General features: G+C 38.8%; 1 protein-coding gene across 5 annotated transcripts in view; it reads right to left on the bottom strand.

Annotated features, from left to right (window-relative positions):
- Positions 1–11,451, bottom strand: part of LOC102798625 (polycomb protein SCMH1) — a 28,337-nt gene extending 16,886 nt beyond the window's left edge. The window contains exons 1-8 of one of the 5 annotated variants that reach the window (XM_087848312.1): positions 11,261–11,427; positions 10,638–10,770; positions 9,033–9,101; positions 8,715–8,792; positions 8,370–8,440; positions 8,038–8,272; positions 6,251–6,339; positions 5,851–6,094 (exon numbers count right to left, since the gene is read on the bottom strand). In XM_087848312.1, coding sequence (XP_087704438.1) covers positions 5,851–6,094; positions 6,251–6,339; positions 8,038–8,272; positions 8,370–8,440; positions 8,715–8,792; positions 9,033–9,057 — 742 coding nt within the window. In that variant the 5' untranslated portion in view covers positions 9,058–9,101; positions 10,638–10,770; positions 11,261–11,427. Of the gene's footprint in view, positions 1–5,850; positions 6,098–6,250; positions 6,340–8,037; positions 8,273–8,369; positions 8,441–8,714; positions 8,793–9,032; positions 9,102–10,637; positions 10,771–11,260 lie in introns of all 5 variants that reach the window. The other 4 variants (XM_087848308.1, XM_087848309.1, XM_087848311.1 and 1 more) reach the window with 4 other exon arrangements.
- Between the last annotated feature and the right edge of the window lie 7,783 nt (positions 11,452–19,234).

Genomic DNA, 19,234 nt, shown 5'->3' on the forward strand with positions numbered 1-19,234 from the left:
TGGGGCACACAGACTCATTTCACCCGCGTCATGCCCTGATTCTGCTAACTGGGCAAGTGCCAGGCCTACATAAAACACTAGCAAGCTACAAAGACATATCCTCCATTTCCCCCTCTCAATCGGCTCCTTCACATATTGTGGATTCTACACACGAGGACAGCTGACCCCGTGGCTGATAACCCTTGTAAGCCACTTCTACCTTCTGTGGTTCTTCTGTAACACATTTCCAGCTTTGAGTCTGACTTTTATTCCTGATGTTAAACAAGTTAAGACAGCTACAATGTCTGAAATATAACTGCTTTACAAGAGCAATGATTTTTTACCACAAGTCACAAAGGAAGCAATATATCACAAAGAACTGCTGCATTGTAAACAGTCTTCTAAAAGAGAAGTAAAAACCGCAGGCATGCCTACTTCAACATTTTACAAACCAAACTGAATACAAATGGACACTGAGAGCCAACTTTGCACTTAAAAAACCCCCATGCAAATAGGAAGGAAATTTTTAACAACACTTTAACCATATGCAGTGTAAATCTGGACATACAGCAGATGGACAAAATAAAAGCAGAAATCTCATAGTGTAGTGAAATCTAATCCATGAGTCAGGAATAAATAATGCCTTTATCGGGAGTTATAATTTTTTTTCCAGACTTAGCCACAGATGTGTTGATGAACTACGTTGATATCCATACAATTTCTGCACATAAATAAACCTTTTAAAGTAAAATAATGCAATTTGAGCACCCAGCCGTGGTTATTTTCATTTTATTTTGGAATTACAATTTTGGTGTTACAATGCAAAGATAATCAGGATGACAGAGAAAGAACCTCTAAGGAAGTAAAAGCCGTTTTTGGAGTAGAGCCGGCAAAAGCTTTGTCTGCCGTCATTCTCCAAAGCTTCTGTGCAATCCCTAGAGGCCCCATCTGTACCCGTCAACCTCACATGCACCAGGTAGGGACTAGCAGTTGCTCTTGCATGACAAGCTTTGCAGTCAAAAACACCCTTTAGTCCAGGACCAGGGCTGCCCATTTGATAACTAATTTTAATCTTGATTGTGACATTAGCTTCCCACGTGTAAATGGACATTAACCAAGAAAGAAAGCAGCAAATGCTGTACAACACAACTATATTATTCAACCACCTGAAAACAAGACAAACTGCAGTATAATTAATGCACGAAGGACTAGAGAAACAATGCAATGATTATTAAAATCAATCATCCAACATCAACTCAGACAACACATGCGTACTACTTGTCACTAAGATGCACTAGAATCACTGACATAGTGTCCAAAGATATGTGTCCAAAATATGTGGTGAGTAGAGAAAGGTTTCAGGAAAATAGTCAAATGACTGGACAAAAGATATATTATCAAAGTGAAAATACCTGCATTATGTGCAAAACATTACAGGGGAAATTTAGAGGAACACAGGGCTACTGAGTACTATGAGTTTTATTCACATCCATTACGTAGATACAATGAAAGGAGTGATAGACTTTATATTTAGTTTCTAGGAAGTGCACTTTGATCAGGTGAAAAAAAAACCCAGAACCTATTTCAAAACCTTATTTAATTAAAATTAAATAATTTAATCAGCAACCCTATAGGAAATGATACTAGAAAATAGGGCTGGGCGATATGGCCTAAAATCCATATCGCGATATAATTTGAAGCACATGCGGTAACGATATATATCGTGATATATTCTTTTCTTCTGTATAACATATTTTCAACACTATAAGGCACACTTAAAATCCTTTAATTTTCTCAAAAATCGAGAGAGTGCCTTATGTATGAATTCTGGTTGTGCTTACTAACCTCGAACTGATTTTGGCGTGCAGAAATCTGTTAAAAAATGTTTTAGTACAACTTTGGTAAGCCGCACTGGCTTGATGGATTGTCAGAGCATTATGGCTGCAGTAGTGAGGAGCCTCACGGAGTAATCTGGGTCCAAAACTCCGTCCACTTCAGGTCCCAAAGTCAAACAAACACTGAGAGTTAAAAACGGTCTAAATTCTTTCATCTTTAATAAAATCATCAGCGATGCTGCTTTACCAGGTGTAACAATTAAGTTTAACATCCAGGCATCCATGAAAACAGAATTGATTAAATTTAACGGAGTTACAAGTTAACAGGAAGTTAGCTCGCTAGTTTCCACCTAAACATTTCATACCATGTTCTGACTGAGAGATTTTTGTAACTAATTAAAACGTACAGCTCTGCTACCACTTCCAACATAAATGAAGAGAGAAAACTAAACAGTAGTGGCGTTTGCAGGGTTACTGAAGTTGGACTACCTAGTATATAATGTTGTGCTATGTGATTGCTAGCGACACAGCTATGTTAGCATAACATTAGCACAGTGAAGCTGGAGGATGAACGCCAACTTTTTTTTCACTCATTAAAAGTTAACGTGAGGGATTCTGGTTGGGGACAAATGCAATCGCATAGCAGGATGCTATACACGGGCCAAACTTCAGTCAGGAGAACATCTGAGATAATTCATCCACAATACGAGGTTAGTTATTAAGATACTGCAACAACATGGGAATAGAACAGCTGCGAGAGAATTCAACATTAATGAATCAATGTTATGGAAGTGGAGGAAGCGCAGTTTTTGGTTTTCCCCATATTTCAAAAGTGCTTCATCTCTTTGCTATGACTGTCGCCCGGCATAATTTGCAGATGATAATGGTTTTAGCTGCTGCGATGCTTTCGACCAAAACAGGCGCAGCTTGATGACATCATCAACATGCGCTATCGCGATAGAGCGGTATAGTCAAAATCTCTATCGTTGGCCAAATTTATATCGTTTCTATCGTATATCGTTTATATCGCCCACCCCTAGCTGCAGCATTGGAGTATGAAGCTTAAATCCCCTAAGTAGCATACTTTTGCACAGCTTTCTATTGCTGATAAAACATGGAGATGCCAGCTAACTGACAGTTGATATTTTGATACTTGGTGAGCTCAAGAAAATGCCACAATATTGTTTTGAATTGATTTTTTTTCTTGTTTTATTTTATGGGTAACATGGGCACAGTGGTACACACCTACGCCAATGCCTCTACACATGCTGTTACTCATTCTTGCAAAACTTAGTAACAGTGTCTCAGTTTTCTGTTTATTGCTTTTGTTGATGTGAAATGGGCCAGCTTATGTGATGTGGATAACTGAAATCTGTAAATGCATAAGGTAGAAATCATTTTTTGAGACTGCAGTAAAGATTTAATCGCTCTGTAACAACAGGGCTAATTGATTGGCTTGGGATAGAAGTGAGCAAGAAAATTAAGTTCTGTGGAGAAAAATTGTTCAGTGGCTTCTTCACTGTAATGCTGTGGTTAGTGTGGCATAAACTCATTATTGTAGTGTTAAGCATTTTTCTAGCGGTGAATGGTATTCTGTTGTATCAGCTAATTTCTGCTTTTTCTTGCTTTCTTTTTTTAAAATCAGTGGTCGCAGACTGACTTCCCAGGGAACCAGAGATCTGGACAGAATTGCTGGCCAGGTGAGAAACTCATTTATTCTGTTTTAAAAAAAATATAAATCACCAAACTGTCTAAATGCTAAGAAGTTTGCATACACTTAACAATAACTCAACTGATTAAATGATCCTAATAAAACTTTATTCAGAGATGGCATCGTGGTCTTTACCTTCTTATATGGTACAGTGGAGGCTTGACATATTCAAGGGGTCTAAAACCTAATCTAAAACAGACGCAGCTTGATGACATCATCAACATGCGCTATCGCGGTAGAATCTCTATCGTTGGCCAAATTTATATAGTTTCTATCGTATATCGTTTATATCGCCAACCCCTACTAGAAAATAGGAATTTTAAATATCACATTATAGCTTGCATCCAAATTTCATGTCCCATTTGAGTGCTGATCTCACTTTTATATTTCACATCTACCTTTCTTTCAGGTTAAACCCCAAAATGCACTATTTTCACTGTGCCACAAACTTAAGGTACGCTTAAAAACAACAAAGAAAACAAAATGAATATATACAAAATACAATATTATTTCCTAAATAATAACTAAATAATACCCAGAGAGTGAGCTGCCTTGGCTGAGGATTGCACTCTCAAAGTGTTGCTTGCTTTTTTTTTTTTTTTTTTTTTAATTTCTTCTAATAACTGCACTTATTTATATGAATGAGCAGGACCAAATTTTTTAATTAATGCAACAAAGTTTACATTAGCAGCAATGCATGACAGCATGAATGTGAAGGCAGTGTTATATTTGAATGAAAGTGCTATAAAACATTTCTGTCACAAAAAAAATATTAATGAATTACTGTAATTTTAATATCAATCAATATCACAGGGATCGCTGTTTTAGTCATAATTGCGCAGTTCTAGCCATGAATCCGATATAGTGTATTTTATCATCAATAAAACTGTTTTTTTTAAATATCTTGCTGTATTTTGTATAAGTTCATACTCAAGTTTTAAAAAACCAAACACTTAAGCTCTTCTGTTATACCTGTATGCAAAAAATACACTGCACCCCAAAGATTTCATAGTTCAGCAATATTGATCAATCTAATAAACTTAAACTTGCACCATCCTCCCTATTCTGGTATTTTAAAGAGTACTTAGAGGACATATTAAACAACCTAACTAATAGGGTTGCCAACTCCCAGCAAAAAAATAGGGAACCACCCCCCGCCCTCCGCCTCGTGATGCTTAATGGACGTAATCGACTTTAATTTAATGCATGCGTAAAACAAATGCACAGAAAACAATTATTTTTCTACAATAATTAAATAGATTCTTCAACAGAATTGCAGACTGCACAGATGGTACCTTCTCAAAAGAAACAGTACTATAACCTACTAGGGTATATTAGATTTAATAGTTACTATATACAATAATGGTTGTAAGATTCAGATAATTATTTATTAAAAGCTAGACATTTTAAATGAGAATAAGAAAGAAAAGTATTTCTTTGTGCCCCCCTTTTCCCTGTTAATGCCCTACCTGGCAAAACTTTGCTAGACACGCCCCTGCACAGTTACCAGCTGGTGTAGAAAAGGATCCTGGTGTAGAAAGTAATATTAAATAAATTCTAACAATAGCTTATCAAGCTTAAACGTGCTGTTGTTTACCCCCTGGTTTCCTCTTTCTGGCGCAAAGTGGGCGATAAACAAACAAGAAAGACGGGACTTGCGACAAAAAAGCCGATCAGCTGATCATTGATCAGTTTCATGATTGAAGTAGCAGCAGGAGAGAGAGATGGAGGGGGAGAGAATGAGAGACAGTCGCTCCATATATCGGTTGTTAAGCTTAACGTGGGAATGCTTTACAAACATTCAGAGATTAACTTAGACGCTTGCTTTACTTCTCTGGGATAACTTTCTCGGAGATGGTTTGGTAGCGAGGCTCCAAATACTCAACCAGATCGCTGACAGGTCTCGCACGCCACAGCCACTCTATCACGTGACGCATACTGCTCCGACGTGCTAAGGTCACGAGCTGGATTTTGTGAGGCGCTTTTGTGATATTTAATGGATTGGATTACATTTTTTATTTCTCTCTGATATAAGAATCCAGTAATTTAGGTCAGTATCGGACCGATACCGATACGTAATATTGGATCAGTCCATCCCTAATAGATACCATCAGTTATTTTCAATGATGGAACACTTGCTCAGGATAGAGATAACTCAAGCTCTGATCACCGTTTTAGAAGATCACCAATATTATAGTACATGCCAAACTTTAAATCCACTGTACTGCAGCAGAAATAGAAAGAAGACTTAGACACAAAATACAGAGAAAGTCAAACTCAAGTTATATACACTCTTAGGTATCACCGTATTTATGAGGTTCATACCTTTCGTGCCAGGTGGCTGAAGATTGTCTCCAGTGAGGGTGCACCAGCCAACAGGGAAGATGTCCCTTGAGTCATAGCGGCAGTAGTAATCAAAGGCTCCTCGCCAGCCATCAAAGGTGACCAGCACCTCAACACCACGCAATGCACCTACTGTCGCTGGGCAGATAAAGTGGGGATTTTTCCGGTCTATAGCCTCCAGCTTCATGCCCACCTGGAAGGAGTTCTGCTCTGGGGCGGGAGGCTCCTGCTGGGGAATATGGAGTGAAAGAAAAGGGTCAGATATGGTAGTTATCAAACAGTCAAACCGTGTGATAGATGTTCTTATTGTGTCATACATCAGAAGAGTTGGCCATCTTTGTAAATGCTGAGCTTTTTGAGCTTGTGAGCCTTGTACAGGTACCTTGTGAAAGATGCGAGAGGGAGCCATCTCTGCTCCATTTAGTGTTTTCAGAAGGAACATGGGCCAGGAGGACGCATTGAGTCGAAAACCTGAATAAGGACATAAATATTCTCATTACGACACCAGCTTGAATTCATCATGGTGATTCATCAGGTTGCATCACCATGACTCAAACAATGAATCATGAAATTATTCTGTAAATTAAGCAAGAGTGAAAAGAATCATTCATTATCATCAAGGATAATCACTACAAAAGTAGTAGGCTGTGTTCATTTTGACAGCAAATTTTGATTCAGTTTTAGTCATGGTCTTTTAACTAAAACATCATTTAGTTTTAATCCGATTTATGCATCTAAAGTCATTTAGTTTAAGTCAACCACGTATCAAAAGAGTACCATAGACTAAATCTGAAGTTGGTTCAGTCGACTAAAACATAAAGTGTAAAAGTTTGCCATGTTCTTAACCGCTCAAAGTTGCTCCACACTGATTTTTAATGGAGAATTTAAAAAAGTAAACTGTTTTACTCCTCTCTTCCTTCCTCACATTGACATTTTGTTTCTTTCATGAGAATCATGGAGCACGGGAATCTCCCCAACGACACACCCACCCACCCACACGTCTGGGTTTGCTATCCTCGGGACATCACATTGGCACAATGCTTTCCCTAGCTGCTTACCATAACCCTAACCAACAAAAATGAATGCCTAACCCTAACCCTTACCCTAAACTTAACTATAACCCAAATGTAACCCTGACACTAAAACCACATTTTGAGTGTGAAAAATGCCTTTAATCCGGTAGGGACCTGGATTTTGGTCCACATGAGGGCTGTTGGTCCCCACCAGTATAGTAAATTTCAGATTTCGGTCCGCACCAAGATAGTAAGAACCCGTACACCAGACCTCTGCCCACTAATGCTGCCTACGGTATTAGTCCCTGTCCTCTTCCTATGTTTCCACTGACACACACTGTTGGCACACTGTGGAGAGATACGCATGACAAAGTCTCTCTTTATTAAATTGGCAAAAAGTGTCGTAGTGCTTTTGGAGTTCTTGAATGTGTGTGGGTTAGGGTTCAGGATTAAGAAAGAGAGAGACAGACAGACAGACAGACAGACAGACACACACACACACACACACACAAGCCCGTTCAGCTATCTTAGTGAGGACCTTTATTGACATAATGGTTTCCCTAGCCCCTTACACTAACCCTAACCATTAAAAATGAATGCCTAACCCTAACCCTTACTCTAAACCTAACCATAACCTAATTGTAACCCTGACACTAAAACCCCATTTTGAGCCTCAAAAAGGCCTTCAAACTTGTGAGGACCGGTGAGTGTGTCCTCACAAGTGACTGTTGGTTCTCACAAGTACAGTAGAATGCAGATTTCGGTCCTCACAAAGGTAGCTAGACAGGAAAATCTAGAATCTAGATCCAATCAGAAGAAAATCACTTCTGATTGGATCACTTCCAATCTAGTCCCGCCTATCTACACATCTTAATTAGCCCTGATTGTATCTTGTCTCTCCAAAGTGTCAATACATGTCATCATAGTTTTGGTCCTCATGCATTAGTTTTTATTTAGTTATCTTCTTGTTTTGGGGAAAAAAAAAAACAGTCATTGATGACAACTGTCTCTAAGCTCTTTTTAATTCATCATAATTCAACTCCATTTCTGCTCTGTCGCTTTCTCAGAGCAGAGACAACAGTAGAGTTTGTGAAGTTAATTCATGACTGTGTGAAAATGCAAAGATGCTCATGTGTGGTTGTGCTTGTGTCCTCACCAAGTGGGGGCTGCAGCATGCCTCCGTTTTTTTCACAGCTGCCGATAGGCTGGATCTCTGAGGAATCCACCAGGCGCCAGAAGTCGTTTTTGTTGTCAGACCCATCCAAGCGCAGCCGCAGCCGCGAACCCGTCAAGCCCACCACTGTGGCGATGCAGGTAGACGTGGTGTTTCGCGGGTCCTGAGCCTCCAGTTTCATGCCTGCCTTGAACTCGTTTACGGGAGGTGTTAGGCTCTGGACAGTGACGATAGTAAAAATATGGAGAAAAAAAAGAAAAAGGAATGAAGACCTATAAAAATGACACTTTGCAATCAGCCATGAATCTACATACCTGTCTGAAACATGAGGCAGGGGCAGCAATAGTGCCTGTCTCTTTCAGGTATTTCTCCCAACTGAAGTGCCCTGCAGAATAACAGGAAACTTTAATACATCTTTTTCCAGTCACACGCACTGCCACATTTGTTACATTGTATGTTCAAGATTTAAATTTTTACCTTGACAAAACAAACAAACAAAATATATATATATATATATATATATATATATTTTTTATATTTATAATTATGTAAAAAAAAATGTCTGAATAGTTAATAAAAATACTGAAACAAAAACAGTGTCACATTGTTTTTGCTTACATTTGGTGAGCAATTACTTCATCTACCATTGCGTTATATACCTTGGTACTGTGAGGGCACGCGGGAAGGCCGTCCACTCCTAGCATGCTTAATCCTTCGGGCATCTTTCCACTCTATCGCTAGGAGAGCCAAGAAAGGCAAGAAAATCCTTTAACTATGGGTAATCTTCTCATCAGTCAACACGTTGCAATACCTGGCAAAAATCACTGCTCCAGGCAATGTCAGGAATTAGAGGACTATTACAACATAACATACATTTTCGGGGCATAAAAGATGACATGCTACATATTTCTAGCTTCACCTACAATCTAGAAGTAATACAACATGTTAAAAATATATTAATCATAAAACAAACTCACCTTTCTGTGGTACAGGTTTCCTCATGCTCCAACAATACTGACCAACTAACAAAACAAAAGTGGCCTCCACTGTAAAGGCAATAAAACACACAAAAACTGAGTTAAAGCTTAGTCACGCATGTTTGTGGCAATTTTTTCCTTTATCGATTTAAAAAATAGAGTCACATTCGAAACATTAACACACACACACACACACACAAAATGTCACCCTGAAGTCTGGAGACAGTTGGGCATAAATCAGCTAACATGATGCTTTTGATACAACGCTGCAGCATCAAACTTCAATAAATCCATTTACACACGTTGGATTTGAAATTTTCAGCCAGTTTAAATGGAACTGTGTTATTCTAGTTTCTTTACCTCACAAAAGAAACACCTTGAGGCAAGTGAACTAGTTTACAAGCACTGTGATAAAATATATTGTTTTTAACCTGTTAAATTGAGTTTCATTTTCTCAAGTGCAACAAACATTTTGTTTCTCAAATGACCAGAAATAAACAGGAAATTCCGGGATTTATCTTCAGTAAGGAAGCCTTTACTGTGCACCACTCTATTAAGCGTAGACATTCCCCAAAAAACTTAATTATACTAACAGATGGCAGAATATTTCTAAAATCATAGATAATTAAGGCCATCAAAATGCACAACTCTTAATTTACATCACTGACAAAGAACCAATCACACTAATATATTCTTGAGGCCAAAGGCTCAGCTACTACATATAAAATGTACTATTGTTATTCAAAGGCAACAGAAAACTGGAGACTTTACTAAAGCTTACTTGTCTTCTCAGGGGTTCATCACAAAGATCAAAAGTGCACTGCATGTGGACTTGTGCAGTTTTTCACATGTTACACATACATTGTGAGATCATAATGAATAACTTTGTTGAGATATTGACTGCTTATGTAAGAGATTTATCCCAAAAACATGACACTGGTCTCTCAGTTAAAGCAGCAGAAACAAATCATATACTTAAATCTTCTCCTCTTTAAAAAGCTCACACTGTTCTCATCTAGAAATATTATGAATGACTTTCCATTCAACTTTGATCAAATAATTTAATAATTAATTAAAAAAAACAACTAGTATTGATTACAGAAAATTGGTTTATTGCCCATAATATAACGCATAGTGTCTTGAATGTTCATGAATGTCTCGACGTCTGTCAGCAGGCCAAGGTTACGGCAAGAGCAACATGTTTTAAGGCTCAGTGACCCCTGTTACCTAACCCCGGCTCACAAACGCTACAAACCAGACACAACACACAGGTCAGCAGGTCAACGGATATAAACAAGTGCTTCAAGTGGCTGCTTCTGCAGTTTCCCCACACCCCACTGCGACATTTATTACCACAAAGTAATCAAACAAGGCCGATATTTAAGTAGTTTTAGCCAGAAATGTGAGGACGTTAGTAACAGTCGCAACGCAGATGTTAACCATCTGCCAAACATTTGAATTTGCTGAGGAAAAATATTCCCGCTTTATTATGAGGGCTGTTATAAATTAACCGAGCTTGCGTGGAAAATGTAAAAGAGCAAAGGCAGAGCATCCACAGTGTCGCTTAAACCAGATATGGGCTGTTCATATTATAAACGCGCCTACCTTATAACTTCATAACCGTTTTGCTGCGTTTCTCCTTATCGGATGAGCTCCCTTTCAATAGAAGTGCGCCTTTTTCCACCGCCAAAGGGGGGACGGCTCCCAAATTAAAGCGACCGGCTCCCTGTTTTTCAGGCTGAAAAAAGTGACAGGAGGACTGGCATCAGTGATCGGCAGCAGCACATCCCTCCTGTTGCAAACTCCAGGGAGTAACAGTTGTTTCACACATAAATGGAGCTCCTAACTTTATATTCAGAAACAAAATATCACCGGCTACGATGGAGAAATTTACTGAGCTTCATTCAAAACACAAAGCCAGCACATGGGACCCTCTTCCCCGCCCTCTCCTACGCTTTATTTCCATGAATACTCATTTACATGACAGCAGCGTTAACTGTATTAATCAGGAGTTTAACAGCAACCCCTGCTGCACAAACCTCTCCAAACACCACTGAATGAAAGTCAAACATGCATGAAGCCAGTGCAGACATCTCATCCAGCAGGCTATGCTACGCACGGCTTCACAGACATGCCCACGGATTTAGCGTGCTAGCTTAGCATGCTAGGTGGCACGCTAGTTCGCCGACCTGATTTTAAATATTAGCATTAGCAAAACGGGAGCGTACCAGCACTGTGAGGTTAGTTAGCGGTCATTTCGGCTCAGCGCTGAAGTCGAGCCTTAACGGAGATGCCGCTTGGTGTATCCGAGGATGTTTACCTTGCTTTGTAACGTGTGTGTTTGTTTCTAGCGCTTTTGTGGGTCCGCCATTTTTTCCCTACACGATGAGGAGGGGTGTTTTGCCAACATTTCTTGTCTGGCAGACAGTCCGGCAGACGGGCAAGTCGAGCTAATGATGGGGAAACGGCACAGCAGTGACCCCTAGCGGCAAAAGCTGGTATTGTAAGTAGTTGTTAATGCAGTGAAAAGGTTTTATAATAATAATAATAATAATAATAATAATAACTATTATTATTATTATTATTATTATTATTATTATTATTTTACATACTTATATGTTACAGATCATCAAACCGATTTCACTCAAATAGAACCTGTCGCATAAAGTGAACTAGGCTTAAAGGTTGCAAAAGTAACACATCATGCCACAATCTTAAAACAACAGTTGCGAAACAAAGTCACTGCTCATCTATCAGTCTGGAAAAGGTTTTAAATATATTTCCAAGGCTTTGGGATTCCAGCAAACCATGTTTAGAGCCAATTTCGCAGGCCTGCCAAAATTACTCCAAGAGTGCATCCATGACTCATCTAGGAGGTCACAAAAGAACCCAGACCACTCTCTAAAGAACTTGCATCAGTGATCAATGACTTGACAGTTTATGACTCATCAATAAGAAAGAGACTGGGCAAAACTGAATCCATGAGAGTTTCAAGACAAAATCCACTGCTGACCAAAAAGAACACAGTCTCATCTCACAATTGCCAAAAAACATCTCGATGTCCCTCAAGACATTTGGGAAAATATTCTGTGGACTGATGAGACAAAAGTTTACGTTTCTGGAAGGTTTGAGTCCTGTTAAATCTGGCATAAAACCAACAGCATTTCATAAAAAACACATCATACTAACAGTAAAACATGGTTTTGGTAGTGGTCTAGGGCTGCCTTGCTGCTTCAGGATTTGGACGACTTGCCATCATTGATGGAACAATAAATTCTGCTCTCTACCATAAAATCCTGAAGGAGAATGGCTGGCTAACGGTTTGTGTCCGGACTCTCAACCGCACTTATAAAAGAAAATGAAGGAGTAGCCAAATCAAATTCCAGATTTAAATCTGACTGAGATGCTTTGGCGTGACCTTAAGCAGTCTGTTCATGCTCAGACGTGGCTGAATTAAAGCAGATCTACAAAAAAGGGCCAAATTCCTCCTGATGTAAAAGATTTATAGCCACTTGTCACAAACACTTGGTTTCAGTTCTTATTGCCAACGGTGGTGCAACCAGTTATTTAGCTTTAAATATCTTGAATATCTTAAACCTATGAGAAGCTTTTTTTTTTTTTACTGCCAAATCGTGTTTATATAAATTATTTATTTAATTATTATTTATTTAAGTTGAAAATTGAAAACATGTGTGACAAATATATTTATATAAAAAAGAAAGAAATCATGAAGGGGAAAAAACACAGCACATGACTCTATGTCCTATATGCATTTTTTGTCTCATATCTTATGACGCAGACATGGATGACACCGGCATATTTTCAATAAGCTAGTAGTAGTAATCAATATTAATACAGGCAAAATTATTCAAACATTTGTATTCAGTAAGTATTTACACTACAATGACACTTATCATGCAGATTTTTTTTAAATTATGAATTTTCCTGTTTTCCTGTTTGTGGATGAATTTTAGTACTAAATAAAATGACAAATGTTCATCAACCATAGGCACCTGGGAACACTCACATCTCTACACCCTTTATTTATTGTTTTTAAATGTAATTAATTGTTCAAATTTTAGAAATGCATTAACGCCAAACATAACTCTTTCTAAAATATAGTTTTGGATGTGCATAGTCCTACCTAGTATGGCTGCTGTAGGACGAACATGTTTTAGTCAACAAAGAGAGATCAAAAACATTACATTTAGACGGTAGCCCACAATGACTCCTACTGGCTGGTGTGTTTCTGCTACTATTTGGACTGGATCCGGTTGCAACCAGAAGCTTTTCCCAACCTGTGGGAGGCTGTCAGTCCACTGTTTACCTCAGCTGTCAATGTCAACTAAGGACCACCTTTATTTACTCTGGAAGAAGCTGTAAAAGTTTCTGAAAGGAGCCCGATATGGTTATACTGAGGTGAGTTGTCTAGGATATGCTAAACTGTTGGTTAGCTGTTGTTTTTGTCACTGTTAGGTATTGTTAACCTCTGATAGCTGCTGTTAACTGGCTTTAGTGAAACTGTATTTGAAATGGATGACAAATGTGAGAATGTAATCAAACTGTTTATTATTAATGTATTATTTTTAGGACACTCGAGCCTAACATTAGCTAGCATAATGTTAGCTTATAAGCAACTGTTGCTGCTGTTTAGCTTGCTCTTTTCACAGAAAGGTGATTGCATGTCTAATCACCTGACACCTGACAATAAGTAATTGCAACAATATCTGGAATAAATAAGCATATTTATGTACATTTGCTTAGAGCCCTGAGTTAAATTCATTAGAGGAGGTGTAAGTTCAGACAGAAGAGACACTTTATTAAGATGCTGGTAGTTGTCTCTTTCCTTCACATTTTTGTTCCTTTGGTGAAGGTATGTTGGTGAAGGGGTATGAACATAATACACAATATTCTTAATACATACATAATACATTTTATACATAATACATAAAAAATAGATATGAACCTTTATATTTTGAGTCTGAAGGCGCAGGGACAAATTTAAATGTCCCTTTATGGCACGCTCGTGAGAATACATCAGTTTGTTGGAAAATGTAATTACACATAATTCTATATATATTTAGAAGTACAGTTTTTCTTTTAAATAACCTCAAACTAATGCTGTCTGTACTTTTAATGATTTATTGGTCATAAATTTGTACAAAGTTAGAAACTATGATTAATACAAGTGTGGTATGCATTGTCAAAATATAGAAAGTTATATATAATGATTCAACATATATCACATCTGACTTCTGAAAAAAACAAAAAACAAAATACAATACTAATACAATACTATTCAATACTATTCCCTCAAATGTAAACACTGCCTAGAGCGAGAGAGCTGCCTTGGTGGAGGTTTGCGCTCTTGAAGTACTTCTTGTTAATTATTGTGATAATTAATTGATCACAAGAATATTAAAAGAAGACAAATAGGAGTAGAAAATCTTTCTGCTTCAGTACAGAGAAATGATCTCGTTTTGGGTGTTTGACTAAAGATGTGGGGTATTTGTCTTGAGCATAAAATGAATAAAATTTAATTATCAAAGCACGCAAAGCTTGCTTAATAACCACTATTTGTTCCAGTTGAGATTATTACGACACTATGAAGATAACTGTGGCAGCATATAAAACTAAATAGAGGATTTTTTTTTTGTCTAAACAGTAAAATCCACATTCTTCCACAACAAAATCAGAGCAAAACATAACAGAAGTGCAGTACTGTACCAAACATTCTAACACAATAATAATACACAGTATAAAGAAATTCTAGACAAATTGTGTAGATGTCAAAATTAGAAATAGAAGCTATTTGGTAATGCCATACCAATTAGGTCTGGGTAGCAACTGTAACCATGCGATTAAGAGAAACACCCAGCAGTTCAATTGTGTGTAATGGTCACCTGGCAGTACTGCTAATGCCCATTTCAGCCTACGCTGGGCAGGCCATGCCCCAGTGGCCCCCTGCACCCCAGGCAATTATGTTTGGTTTCACACGGTGAAAAGGGTTAATTGGCAGCGCCCACGTGCCTGATTGGACCTGTTTCACGCTTGTCAGCCTTCATCGCATCAAAGACAGCCCCAGTCTACTAGGCACCATTATTAGAAAACGCAGAAACACACATGCATGTACTGGCGCATGGATATCCACTGTACGCAGACTATACTTTAATTCTGCACTCTTATTCACTCACATGAATGTACACATGCAGAAGAATAAATACACATGCACACAATCTGCACACACAGAGACAGAAACGCACTCAGAAAGAAATACTGGACTGCTGTTCTCCATGTCCATGCATGTTGTCTGGATTTAGATAATATGCAAATCACTTGCAGCACGATCCTCACCACTATCACTAGGGGTCAGTGTTGTTTTATACAAGGCAGGGGCAAATAATTCTACCAGAGGGAAGCTCTCATCGCATCATAATGTAAACTGGCTTTCCTCTGGCCACTGGATTTTACAGCTTATCTTTGCCACTCACTATCATTTAAAATCTCATTAAAATTTATTCTGATTGTGCATTTTTATTTTCCTTTAAAAAAAAGTTATTAGTAGTTAAAATATTTTGGTTTGGTTTTCTTTTCCAATAGCTATTTATTACATATACTTCATATCTCACATTCTAACTTCTCTGGCTGTCTTGTAGTATTGTCAGGCCATGTCTACTGTAAACTGAGTTCTTTTCTCTGCCATGTGGTTTTAGGGTTTTTATTTTTTTAATAAGGCTTCTCCCACTGAGCCACTGGGAAGTCTATGAAAACCCATCAGCCATTATACAAGCTAGTTTGACTGGCAAATAACAACAGTGACAATGTGTCCCACTCAACAGTCAGCTTTCTATAAATACCCCCCCCCCCCCCCCCCCCCAATGAAAGTCTAAAAAAATCTACTGAAATACAAAGTGATATTTACAACCAATTGTGATATTTACAACCAGTTGTCTGCTGATTCAGTAAAACCTCTTCAGACACAAAAGACAGAATTTATAAGGGAAAAAATGACATTATAAGAAAGACAGTATGTGACTGTAACCACATAATGAACACAGACATTTGATAAAGGTAATACAAACCAGATAAACAACATAATCTGAGGCCATTTTTTTCTATAATAATGTGTGAGTTGAAAACACTGGAATATTTGATTGTACATACTCAAAGCACATGCAAACGTTTATTTAAAAAAATTGCACCACTTTATTTGCAGATACAAATGCCTTTGATAGCTGTAATCAGAAGAAATTTCAGAGGTAATCTTCCCTTATTTTGTTCCACAATAAATACAACAAATCTGTACATGAACAATCTCAAAACAACCCACTGTGTCTGTTAGAATCTAAATTCTCATATTAGTCTTTGCTCTTTTCTTTTTGAAGCAGTGTCAATTTTTGGTCTGTTCAGAATGTCTTACTTTTGCTCTTTTCATTTTATCACACTAATTGAATTTGGCTCTCAAATTTGGCAACGAGTCTTTAGATTTCCAAACATGTTGCCTGTAGGTGTACACTAGCCAATGGCATGGCTCCACCACCGTGGACTGTTTCTGCACATACAGACAGTACAGCAAGGATCTTTTCCCACTGTGCCTCCTTGTCACTTTCGGCACTCTGGCACGCTCCAACAAAGTCGCCCCTCTCACACACAGACACACACAAACATATGCGCGCGCACACCGAGACACGTACGCATAGCGAGAGTCACATTGCGTGTGTTCCTTCCCATCCGTGCCTCAGAGGACTCTGCACTTTTTCCACAGACGAGGACATGCATGCGCACACGCTCACAGAGTCCTGATACACATTTCCCAACTCTGCTGGCATCCTGGGAGGGAAATGCAAGAGAGAGAGAGAGAGCGAGCAAGAGCATATGTTGGATAGACGTTTGTTGAGGGGGGATATTTCTCTTTGGATGTTGTCTTACAAGCTCTGACGGCATGGCGCAGAAAGAAGGCATTTTTTCGTCCAATTTATTAATCCTTTTAGGCAATGTTCTCTGTTCAGAAATGCAAATTGAATCAATCTGAGGCTGACTTTAAGACTTTTCAAGTGGGATTTAATTAGAAGCCAGGGCCTGCAGTTTTTAATGAGAGAGGGGGTGGAGAGATGGAGAAAGAGAGAGAGAGACAGAAAGAGAAAGAGAGAGGCATGGGGAGGGAGAGTGGGTTGCGGTTTTGATCTGGGGGTCCTGCTGGAGAAAGGATGCACAAACACTCATAACATACAGGCACAAACACTAATAAACACACATGCAGAAATACGCACACACGCACCCTGTAGAGCTAAGTATGAGGCGGATGCCCGCTGTTTGGTTTTTCTCACTTCCCTCGCTGAGAGTTCAACCAGAGATGTTGTTACTTTAGTATACATCTAAAACACTCACACAAACCTAGCCTGTATGAGCTCTAACGGAGATAAGCCTCATTTTCAGCGCTCACCGTAAAACACCTAAGCTAATACCAGACAGTTTCCAGGTGTTAGAGCGTGGATGCAGCACAAATGTGAAGTTGGTTAGTGTAGAGGAAACACACGCCTACCTCCTGGAATGAGCAAAGCTGGAAAAACAAGTAGGAAAAGAAGATGTAACATCTTACCAAATAAAACGGCGACTGATCCTTATTTTGGGATCTACTTCGATAACATATTTTGCTGCTACTTCTTGCCCATTTAGCTGTAGGTGGATGTATGTGTTTGCATTAATATGTACGCAGTTACATGAGCATAAAGCTGTGCCCACAAGTCCAAGTTAATTTTACTTGTGATAATTTGCAGATCTTGCAGTCACTCCCTCGTAAATGATTATAGCAGACAGAACTTCCCTCTAGAGTAAAACTTCCCTTGATTTATCAGAGATTTCACTGCCATTTGGCTTTCACATGCTGTCCCGTGCTGATACATTTTGGGGAAATATAGCGCTGTTAAAAAGGGTGAAGTCGGCCTGTGGTGTCGGGATGTGGTTTGAAAGCTCACGCTCTCCGTCGTCGTTCCCTCTCCCCTCACCGTTTCCTTTCACCCATTTAAATTGGTGTTTTTCAGGGACAGTGACTAGTCTTCCACTAGGTCTGATTTTTCTCTTTCCGGATTTTCACTTTTGTGTTAGCGTTCGTCGAGAGGGGGAGGGTATGTTTTGTTAGCCGAACTTGACCATTTTCACTTTCAGAGTTTTCTCTGTGCTGCTGTCTGTCATAAAAGCAGTGTTTTGTCTGTGGACTGGAGAGGCAGCAAACAATAAATGTCAAGAAGATTATGTCTAGCTGGTGAATCTTAATATAGGTAGAAATAAACATGAAATGATATGCACAAAAACAACAATTTCAGATGCCAGTGGAGTTGATGTACAGTATTGAAAAGGCTTTGGAAGGAGGGAAAAAGTGTGAAGAGATGACTTTTAGGCTGCCACAGTGAGACATGAATTTACCCATTAAGGCCACAGCTCTTGTGTGTGTCTCGCAAAATGCTTGACAACTAGTTGATACTGTCAATGTTTAAATAATACTAATTAATCTCCATTATTGAAACATGTAATTAATCTCTTTCTCACCCTCTCTGGCTGTCTCTCTGTCTCCTACTTGCTCACATTTAATGGAACATGAAAGGGAAACCCAAAGAGCGAGTGCTGTGTTGTGGTCCTTGCGGGAAGCTCATTGAGGGACTCACATCAGAAGAGATAACAGGCAAAGAGACAGACGGGTGGACATGTTTTGACAAACAGACAGTTGGTCCAAAACTCCTCCCTGTCTTTCTGCTCTGCGCCCGCTCTCACTCTCTCTTGTGCGCTCTCTCACTGTGTGTGTCTTTGAACTTGGGCCTTCATTAACAATCTGCTGATTAACAGGCTTGGGAACACGGGGGGTAGATGGATCAGAAGTAGAGAGAGAGAGAGCAGAGAAATGAGAGAGCGGGAAAGAAAAAGGGAAGATCCGAGTTAGAATATGTCCACAGTAAGACTATGTTCAAACCGAAATAGAAATGTGTAAAAAATTGGCAGCTCCTCATTTCATTGAGATAAATGTGTTATCACAGTGGGTGCAGAGGGCAAAAGCTGTAATCCACGGCTCTGTGCACTTCAAAGCAGTCCCTAATACTCCAAGGATGGTTATTACAACTGGAAATACAATGCAAAGGCCATAATTTTACAATAATCGATAAACACTAGAGGAGTTGATCATGATTCCACCTCACAAATAAAAACACTAA

Source organism: Neolamprologus brichardi, chromosome 11 (genome assembly GCF_056152115.1).
Source record: "Neolamprologus brichardi isolate AB-2024 chromosome 11, ASM5615211v1, whole genome shotgun sequence".
Taxonomy (NCBI): Eukaryota; Metazoa; Chordata; class Actinopteri; order Cichliformes; family Cichlidae; genus Neolamprologus; species Neolamprologus brichardi.